At 44.3% G+C, this 19,097-nt stretch overlaps 1 protein-coding gene across 1 annotated transcript in view; it reads right to left on the bottom strand.

The window, feature by feature from the left end:
• dhrs12 (dehydrogenase/reductase (SDR family) member 12) overlaps positions 1-3,491 on the bottom strand; it is a 31,098-nt gene extending 27,607 nt beyond the window's left edge. The window contains exon 1 of the mRNA XM_043700440.2: positions 3,322-3,491. Within this exon, the coding sequence (XP_043556375.2) occupies positions 3,322-3,377 (56 nt within the window). The 5' untranslated portion in view covers positions 3,378-3,491. The remainder of the gene's footprint in view (positions 1-3,321) is intronic.
• Between the last annotated feature and the right edge of the window lie 15,606 nt (positions 3,492-19,097).

Below are 19,097 nucleotides of genomic sequence, written 5' to 3'. Positions count from 1 at the left end.
AGATTAATAACGTGGTTAATGTTGAAAAACATTGGCACCTCGTGACTTGGGGTCTTGTTTCCCCTACCCTGGCATCATAAATGCTGAAGGACAGCATGTAACTACAGGCCTGCAAATGTCATGGGCTTTCTTTCAAAATTTATAGAACTAAAGAAATGACAGAAGTCACGACTTCCAACCCATAGGAATCGCAGCATACCATTATTTATTTTCTTGTAGGTCTACTGCTTAGTCACTAAGTGCACCCAGGCTCAGACAAATACAATGAAAATTTTAGCTCGTGCCATTTTTGGTTTCAGATTCAAATCTTCTTACAGATGTGGTCGTCATTGTGCGATAGAAACTAATTCCTATCAATTACAGCATCACTGCACACTGGCCACACATTAGTATGTCAGGCCATTAAAACACACAGGCCATACATTGCAGTCAGGTATTTAACCCCTTTTGTATATCACTAGAATGGTAAAACACAAGGAATGGGCCTCCTGCTAACAGATGGCAGGCTGTCATTATCTCTTCCATTTCAGCCTTTCTGTTTGATTGTTCTCACGCTCTATACAGGGATAACATTCCGTGGTCCCACGCAGGACTGTGCCAGACAGTCACTAAATTTACACCCACAGTCATCATTTGGTTGCACCAGTCCTCTGTTAAAACAAAAAGAGTGGATAAAGTGTGGCGCTGGGAAAAACACAGCAGGCCAAGCAGCATCAGAGAAGCAGGGGACTCGACATTTCAGGTAGTGACCTTTCACCAGGACCTTTCCAGCATCTGCAGTCTTCATCTACTCTAACTTTCCAGCAGTCCTCACTCTCTCCAACTCTTTTTAAAAAAAAGTCATGCCGTGATTAAAACCATTCAGGAGTACCTGAGGGTTCTGATCCACTGTCGTGACTTAAGCATTCAAACTGCCTTCAGGCCTTAATTCATAACATCCGCTGACTGGTCACTTGAAGAAATGTGAGATTTGGTTAATGAATCTTCCCATCCTCATATGAAAGAATCTGTCCCAGTTTCAAAATCTCTCTCCCCACATGATCAGATGCAAACCATACCTTATCAAACTGCAGGGCATCTTGTTAGTAAACAGTCCTGTATACAGAGGAATTGCTCTCTTTAAAATGGGTTATCAAACAGAGGCTCCACCGATGCTCTCAGATGGATATGAAAGATCCTGTGGATGTCTTGGCCAATTCTGATCCCTCAGTTAGACAGACAGGAGGCTGGAAGAACACAGCGAGCCAGGCAGCGTCAGGAGGTGGAGAAGTCGGCATTTTGGGTATAACCCTTCCTCAGGATCCTTTCTCCACCTCCTGATGCTGCCTGGCTTGCTGTGTTCTTCCAGCATCTGCAGTTTCTATTATCTCTAACCAATACTTATCCCTCAAGCAGAAAAAGTAAAAATGATTAGCTGGTTATCATCACATTGCTTTTCTGGCTGTGACCAAGTTGGCTTCTGCATTTCCTCATATTACAACAGTGACAACATTTCAAAAATACTTCATTGGTCTTAATGCACTCTGGGATATCTAATGTTGTGAAAGCCGCTATAAGAATGTACTTGTTTGCTTTTTATTTTATGGGGGGGGGGGAAAGAGTCAGTATGTTCATTATTTACTCCAATGTGCAAATGTGATAAAAGAAAAGTTTTGACAAGACTATTATAGCAAAACAAAATGTGCAAACTCATATTTAAATCTTTATATTTTTTTTTAATCTAGAAATGCTCAACCCCAGAAGTGAAAAGAAAACAGTAATACTTGTGAATCATGCTGCTCGGACTTGGTTTGTATACCTCAGAACAGGTCAAGGTAAAATCACCATTGTCTCTCTCTCTCATCAGAGAGAGATAGAGAGAGAGAGACAACAGATGGTAGTTTTCAACCTAAGGGTTTCCACATCTTAAGGTGGAATTATTACTGCAATCTCAGCCAGTGTGGGAATTGAACTTGGTGATATCAGCCTAGATTGCAAACTAGCCATCCAGCCAGCTAACTTCTGGATTAGTGGTGCTGGAAAAGCACAGCAGTTCAGGCAGCATCCAAGCAGCAGTAAAATCGACGTTTCAGGCAAAAGCCCTTGTTTTTACACAGCTGAGCTAACTGCAAAGCTTAGAACAGTATGCTAGTACAACTAACATGTTTATTTCCTCGTGTTATTTTGTTGTCTTACTGCTATTTTCCCTCTCTGGAGCAATAATGTCTTACTTCTGTCACCTCAAATCTTCAGAACTTTCAATGCTCTCTGAGATGTTTTTTTATTGAATTAATTTACATTTAAAGAGCTACTGAAATGATTGCTGTGACTAAGATTAGTTTTGGACAATGGGCATGGATATGGTAAATAACCAAGTTCGTTTTTCCCTGGGGCAGAGGAGTCCAGAACTAGAGGGCAAAGGTTTAGGGTGAGAGGGGAAAGATATAAAAGGGACCTAAGGAGCAACCTTTTCAGACAAAGGGTGGTATTTATATGGAATGAGCTGCCAGAGGAAGTGGTGGAGGCTGTTACAATTGCAACATTTAAGAGGCATTTGGATGGGTATATGAATAGGAAGGGTTTGGAGGGGATATGGGCCAAGTGCTGGCAAATTGATCTAGATTAATTTCTGATATCTGGTCGGCATGGTCGAGTTGGACCGAAGGGTCTGTTTCTATGCTGTACAGTTCTGTGAGTTTGATCAGTTTCGGGAAGCAGGCAGAGAAGAAACAAAACTACAACTCCCAGCATTCTTTACAGATTGCCCCAGTCACACGTTGTAAGACCCTGTCCCTTGTACAACTGGTTTTAAGCTAGTGTGCTTCCAATTAAACCTGTTGGACTATAACCTGGTGTTGTGTGATTTTTAACTTTGATTTAAATAGATACAGTATCCAGAAAGGGGGCTCTCCAATGTAATAATATACTGCATTAACCAGAGTACCATCGAATTGGACTTTTGACATTGGTTCTCGTCTTTACTACGATTTTATTTTTTTTAAGAAAGGTTTATTTTAACATTAGTGTAGTACACAATCTCCCTCACCGCCCTAGATTAAAGAGCCTTGGTAATTTTTTTTCCCTGCATTTGCAAAGGATCTAAGTGACCCAGCCCTAACTTATGTAACCCCGTTTTGAAATTTGCGCAGTAACAGGGGGACGGGTGTAATCTATCGCCTTCATTTTGCAATGCCCCACTGGACCCGCTACTCTCAAATCCTCCCTTTCTGCAAGAAATACCCAAAGCAAAGTCAGAAGCAGCAACAGAAACGGGTCTAACCCGGCTGACAATATGGGCTGAATGGCCGGGCTGGGTGGAGGCGATTAGCGATCGGGACTCACTTGGTGTACTCCCGCATGCCCTTGAGAAACCACATACTGTTCCTGTACAGGGACATGGTCAGCGGCGCCCTCGCCTCCTCCTCCTTCTTCTTCCCCGTTTACTGAGCTACCACCTTCATGTCCCAGTTCTGTGTTCAGCACGGCTGTCTTGCCTTTCTCTCGTTCACCAATCCGCACTCACCTTCCGGAAGCAACATGGGAAGGCAATAACAACAACAACAACTTGCCAGCTGCCTCTGCATTCGATAAGCGCCGACCCGTTAGTCAAACGCCAACAGGTTCCCCCTGAAGGTGAACATTTGTAAACAGGAATTGTCCCCAAATCTTTCAGGAAATAAGGATCAAACCACAGCTGTGAACAAACAGGGGTGTTTTTTTTATTTCTTTAAAAAAATCGCACAAAACAAAGTTGTTTTCATTTTCATTCTCATGCCTTAACTGTAACCGAGGGATGGGGTTGGGGGAATACACGGGGGTTATGATTAATTCAGGAGGGTTTCTTGACAATATGTAAACAGTCCAACCAGCGAAGGGGCTATACTGGACCTGGTTGTGGGAAATGAGCCCAGCCAGCTGAGTTAAGTTTCACTGAAGGAGAATTTTGGGAGTAGTGACCATCATACCATGAGTTTTAAGAAACCCATTGATCAGGATAACAGCAATCCTCCAATGAATGTGTTAAACTGGGGCAAGGTTAAGGACAACAGTCTTAGGCAGGATCAGGAGAGTGTTGATTGGACGTGGCTGTCCGAGGGGAAATCCACATTGAACATTTGGGAATATTTCAAACAGTGGTTGATGAGAGTTCAGGAGTGAGACGTTCCCGCAGGATTGAAGGATAGGTACAGCAGGTTACCTGAACTTTGGATGACCAGGGATGTTACTATCTTGATCAAAAAGAAACAGGAAAAATACATAAGGTCTCAGAAGATGGGAACTGATGAAGCCCTTGATGTATACAAGGAAAGTAGAAAAGAACTTAAACAAGGAATTAAAAGGGATAAAGGGGGTCATGAGAAGTCATTAGCAAACAGGGTTAAGGAGAATCCCAAGGCGTTTTTCACACATATAAAAAGCAAGAGGGTAACCAGGGAAAGGGTTGGCCCACTGAAGGGCAAAGGAGCCAGAAGAGATAGGTGAGGGTCCTAAATGAATACTTTGTGTCAGTATACACCAAGAAAAGGCAATGGCGGAGGATGGTCTCAAGAAGGGGAGTGTTGAAATTCTAAGCCAAGTTGCTATTAAAGAGGAAGAGGAGTTGTGCATCTTAAAAAAGTATTAAGGTAGGTAAGTTCCCGCTCCTGATGGGGTCTATCCAGAATAGTAAAGGAGGCAAGAGAACAAACTGCTGGATCATTGACAGACATCTTTGTGTCCTCTTTGGCCACAGGTGAGGTCCCAGAGGATTGGAGAGTAGCCAATGTGGTTGCATTGTTTAAGAAGGATAACAGGGATAATCCTGGAAAATCCAGCCTGTGAGCCTCACATTGATGGTAAGGAAATAATTGGAAAAGATTTTCAAGGACAAGATCTATAGGGATCTCGAAGCAAATGGACTTACTAACAAATGGTTTTGTACAGGGGAGGTCATGCCTCAGTAACTTGATCGGGTTGTTTGAGGAGGTGACAAAGATAGTTGATGAGGAAACAGTGGTTAAGGTTGTCTACGTGGACCTGAGGAGGTAGGAATGCAGGAGGTTGAGGAGTGACCTAATAGTGGTCAATTACTAGGGGACACGGGTCAAAGTGCGGGGGCGATATATTTAAAAGAAATGTGTGAGGCAGGTTTTTCACACAAAGGGTGGTGAGAGCCTGGAACGCGCTGCCAGAGCAGATAGTGGAAGCAAACACAATACCTGGACAAATACTAAGGGCAAAATGTATCAGTGCAGGCTTGGAGGGCTGAAGGGCCTCTTCCTGTGCTGTACTGTTTTTTGTTCTATATTTCCAGGAACCTCTCTGTACAGAGTTGGCATCCCCCCGTCACTTGTGTCCAGAAAAATAGCATGCATTGATGTAGCGTCTTGGACGTTTTACTTCCCAGGGATCAAAATGACATAATGCAAAATTCCAACAGCAAGCTTGTTCAAAGAGCTGGGGTTGGGGAAGCGTGGAGGGACTGGTTGGCTTTTACAGTCAGACCAGCTTCATTGAACAGCATCCTGGCCAATCCAACCATCTAATTATGGGGAGAGGAGAGGGGGGCTTGCAGGGTTACAAAGCACCAAGATTTGGTGGCATCACAGGACAACTATTTTGATAATGCTACCCAGAATGTGAAGGGATAACGTGAACGAACATGAAAAAACTGCAAATAGAATCAAATGGAGAACAAATGTTTAAAAGACAAAGCTAATTTTTTCAATGGGTCAGGCAGCATCCGAGAAGCAGGAAAATTGACATTTCGGGGAAAAGCCCTTCATCAGGAATGGTAATAAAGGGCTTTTGCCTGAAACGTCGATTTTCTTGCTCTTCGGATGCTGCCTGACCTGCTGTGCTTTTTTCCAGCACCACTCTAATCTTGACTCTGATCTCCAGCATCTGCAGTCCTCACTTTCGCCTCATTTCTTCAATGTTTTATTCACTCACAGGACGCAAGCATTACGGCCAGGCCAGCATTTATTATCCATCCCTATTTGTGCAGAGGGCAGTTAAAAGTCAACCATATTGCTGTGGGTCTGGAGTCACATGTAAGCCAGAATGGCAGATTGTGAGCTAGATGGGTTTTTTTCCCCAATAATCATTCCATGGTCAACCCTCCTCCACCACCCTCTATCTTCGACCTTTGAGCCAGTTCTGTATCCAAATGGGTAGTTCTCCCTGTATTCCATGAGATCTAACCTTGCTAATCAGTCTCCCATGGGGAACCTTGTCAAATGCCTTACTGAAGTCTATCTATCGCTTTGCCCTCATCAATCCTCTTTGTTACTGCTTCAAAAATCTCAATCAAGTTTGTGCGACATGATTTCTCATGGACAAAGCCATGTTGACTATCCCTAATCAGTCCTTGCCTTTCCAAATACATGTACATCTTGTCCCTCTGGATTCCCTCCAACAACTGGCCCACCACCGACATCAGGCTCACTGGTCTATAGTTCCCTGGCTTGTCCTTAAACAGTGGCACCACATTAGCCAACCTCCAGTCTTCCGACACCTCACCTGTGACTATTGATGATACAAATAACTCAGTAAGAGGTCCAGCAATCACTTCCCTAGCTTCCCACAGAGTTCTAGCGTACACCTGATCAGGTCCTGGGGATTTATCCACTTTTATGCATTTCAAGACATCCAGCACTTCCTCCTCTGTAATATGGACATTTTTCAAGATTAGATTCCCTACAGTGTGGAAACAGGCCCTTCAGCCCAACAAATCCACATGGACCCGCCAAAGAGTAACCCACCCAGACCCATTTCCCTCTGACTAATGCACCTAACACTATGGGCAATTTAGCATGGCCAGTTCACCTAACCTGCACATCGTTGGACTGTGGGAGCGTCTATGACTCTACGATTCTATGAAACCAGAGCACTCGGAGGAAACCCACGCAGACACGGGGAGAATGTGCAAACTCCACACAGACAGTAGCCCGAAGCTGGAATTGAACCTGGGACCCTGATGCTGTGAGGCAACAGCGCTAACCACTGAGCCACCTTGCCACTGTAGATGTCACCGTTTATTTCCCTACATTCTATATCTTCCATGTCCTTTTCCACAGTAAATACTGATGCAAAATACTCGTTTCGTATCTCCCCCATCTCCTGCAGCTCTACACAAAGACCGCCTTGCTGATCTTTGAGGGGCCCTATTCTCTCCTAGTTACCCTTTTGTCCTTAATGTATTTGTAAACACCCTTTGGATTCTCCTTAACTCTATTTGCCAAAGCTATCTCATGTCCCCGTTTTGCCCTCCTGATTTCCCTCTTAAGTATACTCCTACTTTGTTTATACTCTTCTAAGGATTCACTCGATCTATCCTGTGTAAACTTGAATGTGCTTCCTTCTTTTTCCTAACCAAAACCTCAATTTCTTTAGTCATCCAGCATTCCCTATACCTACCAGTCTTTCCTCTCTGGAATATAGTTTCTCTGGATTCTCATATCTTATTTCTAAAGGCTTCCCATTTTCCAGCCATCCCTTTACCTGCGAACATCTGGCCCCATCAGCTTTTGAAAGTTCTTGCCTAATATTGTCAAAATTGGCCTTTCTCCAATTTAGAAGTGTTTTCCCGAGGGAACAGAGGCCATAACATGATAGAATGTAGCATTCATGAGCTGGAAACAACTGTCCTAACTTCAACAAGAGCAATTGCATAGGGATGAGGGCTGAGTTGGCTGGAGTGGATTGGGAAAGATGTTCAACAGAAAAGACATAGGAGGAACAGCAGCAGGTGTTTAAGAATATACTTTATGACTCACAGCAAAGATGTATTCTGGTTAAGAAGAATTCGAGGATGTGGCAAATCAAGTGAGGAGTCTGATGGAATACTCCCCACTTGCCTGGACGGATGCAGCTCCAACAACACTCAAGAAGGTTGACATCATCCAGGACAAAGCAGCCCCCACTTAATTGGTATTACATCCACACACATTCAGTCCCTCCACCACCGATGCTCAGTAGCAGCAGTGTGTACTATCTACAAGATGCACTGCAGAAATTCACCAAAGATCCTCAGACAGCACCTTCCAAACTGATGACCACTTCCATCTAGAAGGACAAGGGCAACAACTACATGGGAACACCACCACCTGCTAATTCCCCTCCAAGCCACTCATCATTCTGACTTGGGAATAAATTGCCACTCCTTCACTGTCTCTGGGTTAAAGTCCCTTCCTAAGGTGAACCCACAGCACACGGACTGCAGCTGTTCAAGAAGCAGCTCACCACCACCTTCCCAAGGGCAACTAAGGACAGGCAATGAATGCTGTCAGCTCGCAATGCTCATGTCCCTGAAGTGAATACATTTTAACAAGTAACTTAAAGATAGGATCAAACTGAAAAAAAAATACAAAAGTAGAAGTAAACCAAAGAATTAGTGAGATTTTAAAAGCCAACAAAAACATATAGAGTGAAAATAAACTGTGATCAACTTGCAAGTAATAAAAAACATTCAGTAAGAGCTTCTTTAAACATTTCAAAATGAAAAGGGAGGCCAAAGTGAACATAGACATTGCTAATCAGGGATAGTATCACAGCTGCAGAAAGGGAAGTTGTCAAGGAGGGTATGTCTACAGAGTCAGTACGAGTGGAAGCTAGAAACAGGATAGGAGCAGTCACTTCATTGGGAGTTTTCTACAGAACCCTCCCCAATAGCAACAGAGACACAGATTGGGAGGCAGATGTTGGAAAGGTGTAGAAGTAACAGGGTTGTTGTCATGGGTGAATTTAACTTCCCGAATACTGACTCGAACCTCCTTAGTTCAAATAATTTGGATGAAGCAGTTTTTGTCAGGTGTGTCCAGGAAGGATTCCTGACTCAATATATACATCGGCCAACTAGAGGGAAAGCCATATTGGATTTGGTGCTCAGCAATGAACCAGGTTAGGGTGTCAGATCTCTCGGTGGGAGAGCATTTCGGTGGTAGTGATCACAACACCCTTACCTTTACTATAGTCATGGAGAGGGATAGGAGCAGATTGTATGAGAAAGTATTTAGTTGGGAGAAGGGGAATTACAATGCTATTAGGCAGGAATGAGGCACCTAAATTGGGAACAGATGTTTTAAGGGAAATGCACAACAGAAATGTGAGGTTGTTAAGGGAGCACTTGCTGATAGTGCTGGACAGGTTTGTCCCACTGAGGTAAGAAAGATATGGTAGGGTGAAGGAACCTTGGGCAACAAAGGAATGTGGAACATCTCGTCAAAAGGAAGAAGAGAAGCTTATTTAAGGTTGAGGAGGCAAGGATCAGACAGGGCTCGAGAGGGTTACAAGGTAACTAGGAAGGAACTGAAGAATGGGCTTAGGAGAGCTAGAAGGGGTCATGAAAAAGCTTTAGCGGGTAGGATTACGGAAAACCCCAAGGTATTCTATACTTATATGAGGAACAAGAGGATGGCCAGAGTGAGGGTAAGGTTGATCAGGGATATTGGAGGGAATTTGTGCCTGGTGTCGGAGGAGGTACTTAATGAATACTTTGCTTCAGCATTCACTACTGACAGGGACTTTGACACTTGTGAGGACAGCGTGAAACAGGCTGTTATGCTCGAATAGGTTGATGTTAAGAAGGAGGATGTCCTGAAAATTTTGAAAAACATAGGAATACATAAGTCCCCAACACCAGATTGGATATACCCAGGGTTACTACAGGAAGCAAGAGAAAAGATTGCTGCAGCTTTGGCAATGATCTTTGCATCCTCACTGTCCATTGGATTAGTGCTAGATGTTTGGAGGGTGGCAAATGTTATTCCCTTGCTCAAGAAAAGGGATAGGGATAATCCTGGGAATTACAGAGCAGTCAGTCTTACATCGGTGGTAGCCAAATTATTGGAAAGGATTCTGAGAGACAGGATTTATGATCACTTTGGAAAACCATAATATGATTTGAGATAGTCAGCATGGCTTTATTAGGAGCAGGTCATGCCTCACAAGCCTTACTGAATTCTTTGAGGATATGATAAAACACATTGATGAAGGTAGAGCAGTGAATGTGGTGTACTTGAATTTTAGCAAGGCGTTTGATAAGGTTCCCCATGGTAGGCTCATTCAGGAAATAAGGAGGCAGAAGGGAAATATGGCTGTCTGGATACAGAATTGGTTAGTCCATAGAAGTCAGAGCGTGGTAGTAAATGGAAAGTATTCAGCCTCTGACCAGGGTGGTTCATCAGGGATCTATTCTGGGACCTCTATTCTTTGTCATTTATATAAATAACTTGGGTGAGGAAGTGGAAGAGTGGGTTAGGAAGTTTACTGATGACATGAAAGTTGGTGGAGTTGTGGATAGTGTGTAGGCTATTATGGGTTGCAATGAGACATTGACAGGATGCAGAACTGGGCTGATAAGTGGCAGATGGAGTTCAACTTGGAAAAGCGTGAAGTGATTCATTTTGGAAGGTCGAGTTTGAATGCAGATTACAGGGTTAAAGACAGGATTCTTGGCAGTGTGGAGGAACAGAAGGATATTTGGTCCACATCCATAGATCCCTCAAAGTTGCCACCCAAGTTGATAGGGCTGTGAAGAAGGCATCTGGTGTGTTGGCTTTAATTTGGAAGGGATTAATGTTAAAAGCTATGAGGTTATGCTGCAGCTCTATAGAGCCCTGGTTAGACCACACTTGGAATATTGTGTTCAGTCTGGTTACCTCATCATAGGAAGGATGTGGAAGCTTTAGAGAGGGTGCACAGGAGATCTACCAAGATGCTGCCTGGACTGTAGGGCCTGTCTTATGAAGAAAGGTTGAGGGAGCTAGGGCTTTTCTCATTGGAGTGAAGAAGGATGAGAGGTGACTTGATAGAGGTGTACAAGATGATGAGAGGTAGATAAACTGAATAGTCAGAGATTTTTCCCCAGGGCAGAAATGGCTATCATGAGGGGGCATAATTTTAAGGTGATTGGAGGTTTAGGGGAGATGTCAGAGGTGGGTTCTTTACACAGAGAGTGGTGGGTGTGGGGAATGCATTGCCAGCAGTGGTGGTGGAGTCAGATACATGAGGGACATTTAAGTGACTTTTGGATAGGCGCCTGGATGACAGTAAAATGAAGGGTATATAGATTGGTTCGATTTTAGAGTAGGATAAAAGGTTGGCACAACATCGAGGGCCGAAGGGCCTGTACTGTCCTGTTCTATGTTTCCCGCAGATAACAAGGTTGGGGAAATCATAATCGTTAACCAGAAAATAGCAGAAGAGCTAAATATGTACATTTCATCAGTCTTTATTCCAAAAATGCAAATTAACCAAATTGCCAAAGGAGGCAGTGAGGGGTGGGGTCAGCAAATCGACCCAATAACTATCACTCGGGAAATTAATGGGGCTAAAGGCTCGTGAGTACCCCAGACCTGAAGGATTGGATCCGCGGATTGTAAAAGTAGTAACTGCAGAAACAGTGGTTACACAAGGATGATCAGATTCAGGAAAAATCCCAGAGAATTGGAAAACTGTCAATTTAACACCTTTATTCAAAAAGGGAGGGAAACCAAACAAAACAGGCTGGCTGATTTACTGCGAACAGTATTGAACCCCTTTACCTCAGGAAAGATATACTGGCATTGGAGGCAGTCCAGAGAAGGTTCACTCGGTTGGTACCAGGTATAGACGGACTGTCTTATGAGGAGAGGTTGAGTAGCTTGGGGCTTGTACACATTGGAGTTTCGGAGAATGAGAGGCAACAAGGAGAAGGCTCTCCTGGTAAGGTTAGTTGGGATGGGCAGGTTAATGGAAGGTCTGTGGGAAGTATGCAGATTGACATGGCCCAGTTACTCAGACTGACCCATTTCCGTGCTGTACGTACTCTGTAAAATATCTTCCTTCTTGGTCAAGTCTCTACTTTTGTTTTGCATCTTGCACCTCTCTGCAGCATCTTGGATTTTTTCTGTATTCGAAAGCAAGTAATAATTTTCCTTTAGCTTGCAAGCTTCTAGGAAGTAGAGGTTGCAGCTTTGAAAGAGTCAGAGAGTCATAGAGATGTACGGCACAGAAACAGACCCTTCAGTCCAACTCATCCATGCTGACCAGATATCCCAACCCAATCTAGTCCCACCTGCCAGTGCCTGGTCCCTATCCCTCCAAACCTTTCCAAAGGATCTTGGTGAGTTACTGTGTCATGCAGATAGTCCTGCCAGTGTGTAACTGTGATGAAGGGTGTGAATGTTGGAGGTAATGGACAGATTGCCAATCAAATGTGTTGCTTTGTCCTGGATGATGTGGAGTTTCTTGAGTATTGTTGGAACTGTCCCCATCCAGGCCAGTTGGCAGGATTCCACTACAATCCTGACTTGTGCCTTGTAGATGGTGGACAGGTTTTAGAACATAGAACAATACAGCGCAGAACAAGCCCTTCGGCCCTCAATGTTGCATTGACCTGTGAACTAATCTAAGCCCATCCCCTATACTATCCCATCATCATCCATGTGCTTATCCAAGGATTATTTAAATCTCCCTAATGTGGCTGAGTTGACTACATTGGCAGGTAGGGCATTCCACACCCTTACTACTCTCTGCGTAAAGAACCTGTCTCTGACATCTGTCTTAAAGCTATCACCCCTCAATTTGGAGCTATGCCCCCTCATACAAGCTGACGTCATCATCCTAGAAAAAAAGACTTTCACCGTCTACCCTATCTAATCCTCTGATCATCTTGTATGTCTCTATCAAATCCCCTCTGAGCCTTCTTCTTTCCAATGAGAACAGGTTCAAGTCTCTCAGCCTTTCCTCATAAGACCTCTCTCCAGACCAGGCACCATCCTGGTAAATCTCCTCTGCACCTTTTCCAATACTTCCACATCCTTCCTGTGATAGGGCGACCAGAACTGTACACAATATTCCAAGTGCAGCCGCACTATCGTTTTGTATAGTTGCAGCATGACATTATAGCTCTGGAACTCAATCCCTCTACCAATAAAACCTAACACACTGTATGCCTTTTTAACAGCACTATCAACCTGGGTGGCAACTTTCAGGGATCTATGTACATGGACTCCAAGATCCCTCTGCACATCCACACTACCAAGAATCTTTCCATTGACCCAGTACTCTGCCTTCCTGTTATTCTTCCCAAAGTGCATCACCTCACATTTAGCTGCATTGAACTCCATTTGCCACCTCTCAGCCCAATTCTGCAGTTTATCCAAGTCCCCCTACAACCTGTAGCATTCTTCCAAACTGTCCACTACTCCACCGACTTTACTGTCATCTGCAAACTTACTAACCCATTCACCTATGCCTGTGTCCAAGTCATTTATAAAAATGACAAACAGCAGTCATCCCAAAACAGGTCCTTGTGGCACACCACTAATAACTGGACTCCAGGCTGAATACTTTCCATCAACCACCACTCGCTGCTTTCTTACAGAAAGCCAGTTTCTAATCCAAACTGCTAAATCACCCTCAATCCCATGCCTCTGCATTTCTCCAACAGACTACATGTAGAAGTCCATGCACACCATGTCAACTGCTCTACCCTCATCCACATGCTTGATCGCCTTCTCAAAAAACTCAATGAGGTTTGTGAGACATGACCTGCCCTTGTCGAAACCATGTTGACTATCTGCAATCAAATTGTTGCTTGCTGGATAATTATAGGTCCTAACTCTTATAATCCTTTCCAAAACTTTTCGTACAACAGACGTAAGGCTCACTGGTCCATAATTACCTGGATCATCTCTACTGCCCTTCTTGAACAAGGGCACAATATTTGCAATCCTCCAGTCCTGTGGTAATAAACCTGTAGACAATGACAACTCAAATATCATAGCCAAAGACTCCAACACTTCCTCCCTAACTTCCCAGAGAATCCTTGAATAAATCACATCAGGCCCAGGGGACTTGTCTATTTTCATTCCTTCTAGAATTGTTAACATCTCTTCCTTACTAACCTCGATCCTTTCTAGTCTAATATCTCATATCTTATTCTTCTCCTCTACAATATTCTCCTTTTCCTGAGTGAAACTGATGAGAAATCTTTGTTTAGCACCTCTCCGATCTCCACAGGGTCCACACACAACTTCCCACTTCTGTCTTTGACTGGCTCTATTCCTACCCTAGTGATCCTTTTATTCCTCACATACCTATAGAAAGCTTTAGGGTTCTCCTTTATTCTCCCTGCTAAAGACTGCTCATGTCCTCTCTTTGCTCTTCTTAAATCCTTCCTAGCTAATCTGTAACTCTCCATTGCTTCATCTGAACTATCTCGTCTCATCATCACATAAGCCTCCTTTTGCATAGTAAACCATGGTCCCCTTACCTTATCGCTTCCTCCCTTCCTGACAGGGACATACCTATCAAGGTCACGCAATATCTGTTCCTTAAACCAGCTCCACATTTCGATTGTCCCCATCTCCTGCATTTTGCTACCCCATTCTATGCCTCCTAAGTCTTGCCTACTCGCATTATAATTGCCCCTCCCTCATTGATAACTCTTGTCCTGTGGCATGTACCTATCCCTTTCCATCACTAAACTAAAGGTAATTGAATTATGGTCACTCTGTCCAAAGTGCTCACCTACCACTAAATCAAACACCTGGCCTGGTTCATTACCAAGCACCAGATCCTGTGTGGCCTCCCCTCTTGTCATCCCTTCAACATACTGTGTCAGACAACCCTCCTGTACACATTGAACAAAAACTGATCCATCCGATGTACGAGAGTTATAGCATTTCCAGTCAATGTTGAGGTAGTTAAAGTCCCTCATAATGACCACCCTGTTCCTTTCACTCCTACCCAGAATCGTTTTACTGATCCTCTCCTCCACATCCCTGGAACTCTGCAGAAGCCTATAAAAAACTCCCAGCAGTGTGACCTCTCCTCTCCTGTTTCTAACCTCAGCACACACCATCTCAGTAGACGAGTCCTCATCAAAAGTTCTTTCAGCCACCCTTATACTGTTCTTGACTAACAAGGCAACACCTCCCTCTCTTTTATCGCCTTCCCTGTTCTTAATGCAAGATCTAACCTGCAACATCTATTCCTGACCCTGCTCTATCCATGTCTCCGAAATGGCCACAACATCGAAGTCCCAGGTACCTATCCGTGGTGTAAGCTCACCTACCTTATTTCGAATACTGCTGTCTTTGAAGTAGACACACTTCAAACCAGCTTGCTGCCTGCCAGCACATTCCTGTGACCATGAAATCCTGTCCATGCCCTCCAAAATCTCATCCTCCTGTGCACTGGAACTACACCTCACCTTCCCATTGGAGAGTCAGGAGGTGAGTTATGGACCACAGTATTCCTAACTCCTGACCTGCTCTACCATAATATTTACATGGCTAATCTAGTTCAGTTTCCTGTCTATGGATGTTCATAGTGTGGGATTTAGCAATGGTAACACCATTAAACCTGAAGGGGTGATGGTTAGATTCTCTCTTGTTGGAGATGGTCATTGCCAAGGATTTGTGTGGCACAAACGTTACTGCCATTCATCAGCCCAAGCTTGGATGTTGCCCAACATGGTCATAATCATGGGATCATACCTTACAGACAATATCCCAGACACTACCATCACCATCTCTGGATATGTCTAGTCCCACCGGCAGGACAGACCCAGCAGAGATGGTGGCACCGTGGTATACAGTCGGGATGGAGTTGCCCTGTGTGTTCTCAACATTGACTGCGGACCCCATGAACTCTCATAGCTTCAGGTTAGACATGGACAAGGAGATCTCCTGCTGATTACCAAACACTGTCCTCCCTCAGCTAATGAATCGGGACTCCTCCAGGTTGAACAACACTCAGAGGAACCACTGAGGATGGCAAGGGCACCAAATATACTCTGGGCAGCAGTAGGTACTACTGATGGAGCTGGTCGGGTCCTAAAGGACAGAGCTGCTGACTGGGTCTGTGGCATGTGGTGAGGGAACCAACAAAAGGACAAAACATTTTTGCCCTCATCCTTACCAATCTGCCAGCTACAGATGCATCTGTCCGTGACAGTATCAGTAAGAGTGACCACCGCATTGTCCCTGTGGAGACAAGTCCCACCTTCATGCTGAGAATAACCTCCATTGTGTTGTGTGGTGTTAACACCACGCTGAATGGGACAGATTTCAAACAGATCGAGTAACTCAAAACTGGGCATCCATGATGTGCTGTGGTCCATCAACAGCAGCAGAATTGTACTCCAGCGCAATCTGTAACCTCATGGCCCAGCATAGCCCCCATTCAACCATTACCATCAAGGCAGGGGATCAAACAGGATTCAATGGAGAGTGCAGGAGGGCATGCCAGGAGCAACGCCAGGGATACCTGAAGATGAGGTGTCAACCTGGCAAAGCTAGCCAATAGGACGAGTTGCATGGCAAACAGCATAAGCAGCAAGTGATAGACAGAGCTAAGTGATCCCACAATCAACGGCTCAGCTCTAAGCTCTGCAGTCCTGCCACATCCAGTTGTGAATGGTGGTGGACACTTAAACAACTCACTGGAGGAGGACGCTCCACAAATATCCCCATCTTCAATGATGGAAGAGTTCATAAGATATAGGAGCAGATTTAGGCCATTTGGCCCGTCAAGTCTGCTCCACCATTTGATCATGGCTGATATGTTCCTCACTCCCATTTTCCTGCCATCTCTCCATTTCCCTTCAATCCGTTAACAATTTAAAAAACCTGTGTAACTCCTCCTTAAATTTCCTCACTGTCCCAGCAGCCACTGTACTTTGAGGTAGCAAATTCCACAGAATCACAACCCTTTGGGAGAAGTAGTTTCTCCACAATTCTGTTTTAAATTTGCCATCTCCTCTCCTAAGTCTGTGACCTCTCATCCTAGAATGCCCCACAAATGGAAGCATCTGCTCCACGTCCATTTTATTCACACCTTTCATCATCTTGGATACTTTAATTTGATCTCTCCTCATTCTTCTAAATTCCAGACAGTATCGGCCTAAACTGTTCAATCTGTCTTCATACGACAAACCCCTCATCTCTGGGGTCTTTCCAGTGAACCTCCTCTGAACTGCTTCCAATACTCAAATAAGTCACCAAAACTGTGCACAATATTCCAGATGTGGCCTTACTAATACCTTGTAGAGTTGTATCAATACTTCCTTACCTTTACATTCTATTCCTTTAGCTACAAAAGCCACAATTCCATTTGCTTTTTTTAATATCTGCTGCACCTGCATATTGGTGATATGTGGCTTATAAACGAGTACACCTAGATCTCTGTGCACTGGAGCACCCCTGGGGTCTCTCCTCATTAAAATACCCATTTTGTTTACCCAAATGCATGACCTTGTACTTATCCATGTTATAAACTCCATCTGCCATGTTTTGGCTCACTCTCCTAACCTATCTATATCCATTTGTAAGGTTCTTATTTCCTCATTCCCCACCTATTTTTGTGTTGTCCACAAATTTGGCTACAGAGCCTTCTATCCACCACATCAGTGTAAAAGATAAGGCTAAAGCTTTTGCAGCAATCTTCAGCCAGAAGTGCTGAGTGGATGATCCATCCCAGCCTCCTCCAGTGGTCCCCAGCATTACAGATATCAGTCTTCAGCCAATTCGATTCACTTCATGTGATATCAAGGAACGGTTGGAGGCACTGGATGCTGCAAAGGCTACAGGTCCTAATAGCATTCTGGCGATAGTACAGAGTAGTGTCCTCAGCCCAACCATCTTCAGCTGCTTCATCAAATGACTTTCCCTCCATCATAAGGTCAGCAATGGGAGTGTTTGTTGATGATTACACAATGTTCAGCACCATTCGCGACTCCTCAGATACTGACACAATCCGTGTCCAAATGCAACAAGGTCTGGATAATATCCAGGCTTGGGCTGACATTCATGCCACACAAATGCCATGATATGACCATCATCAATAAGAGACAATCTAACCACCATCCCTTGTCATTAAATGGTGTTACCATCACTGAATCTCTCAGCATCAACATCCTGGGGGCTTTAATTGACCAGAAACTCAACTGGACTCACTGCATAAACAGTGACTACAAAAGCAGGTCAGTTGCTCGCAATATTGTGGTGAGTAACTCACCTCCTGACTCCCCAAAGCCTATCCACCATTTGCAAGGGAGGGTACTGCAAACAACAAATGCTGGAGATCACAGCAGGTCAGTCAGCATCCATGGCGAGTGAGCAAGCTAATGTTTTGAGTCGGGATGACTTTTCTTCAGAGTACTCCCCATTTACCTGGATGAGTGCAGCTCCAACAACACATTAAAAAGCTTGACACCATCCAGGACAAAATAGCCCGCTTGATTGGCACCACATCTGCAAGCATCTATTCCCTCCACCACCTGCGCTCAGTAGCAGCAGTGTGTACTATCTACATGATGGACTTCAGAAATTCATCAAAGATCTTGAGACAGCATCTTCCAAACCCACAACCACTTCCATCTGGAAGGACAAGAGCAGAAGATATATGGGAACGCCACCATCTTCAAAAGTTCCCCTCCCAAACCACTCACCATCCAGACTTGGAATATATATCACTCTAGCTGGGTCAAAATCCTGGAAATCCCTCCCTAAGGGCATTGTAGGGCAACCCACAGCAAGTGGACAGCAGCGGTTCAAGAAGGCAGGTCACCCCACCTTCTCAAGGGCAACTAGGGACGGGGGATAAATGCCAGTGACACCCACATTCTACAAATAAATAAAAACTTTTGTCAATATTGTAGCTTTACTGAAAGTTCTGGAGTACAGATCTTCAGTACTACTGTCCATAGACTTTGCAATATCCAGTGTCTTGAGCTGTCTCTTGGTATCACCTGGAATGACATGAACTAGCTGAAGACTGACATCTCTGGTGTTGGAGACCTCTGAAGGAGGACAAAAGGGATCACCCACCTTTGTTTCAGGAAATGCTTCAGACTTGTCTTTTTCGCTGATGCGCTGGGCTCCCATATCATCGAGGTCATGGCTTTGTGCAGCTTCACCTCCAGTGCCTTGTTGAATTGTCCACCACCATTTACGATAATTGCTGATAGTTTCATTGTCACCATTAGAGTAGGATTCACTTCCAGGTTTGTTGGTTCATTTCAAGTTGTGCTCTCTGCTGTAGTGGTGTTCAAACCATTTGTTACACTGCACTCGATGAAGGGGCTGTGCTCCGAAAGCTTATATGATTTCAAATAAATATAACCTGATGTCGTGGCTCAATCACTC

The sequence above is a fragment of the Chiloscyllium plagiosum genome, unplaced genomic scaffold, assembly GCF_037043375.1.
Source record: "Chiloscyllium plagiosum isolate Xiang-an unplaced genomic scaffold, Cpla_swu_hap1 HiC_scaffold_12, whole genome shotgun sequence".
NCBI lineage: Eukaryota > Metazoa > Chordata > Chondrichthyes > Orectolobiformes > Hemiscylliidae > Chiloscyllium > Chiloscyllium plagiosum.
The sequence above is the reverse complement of the archived record's forward strand: the minus strand, read 5'-3'. Positions and strand labels throughout refer to the sequence as shown.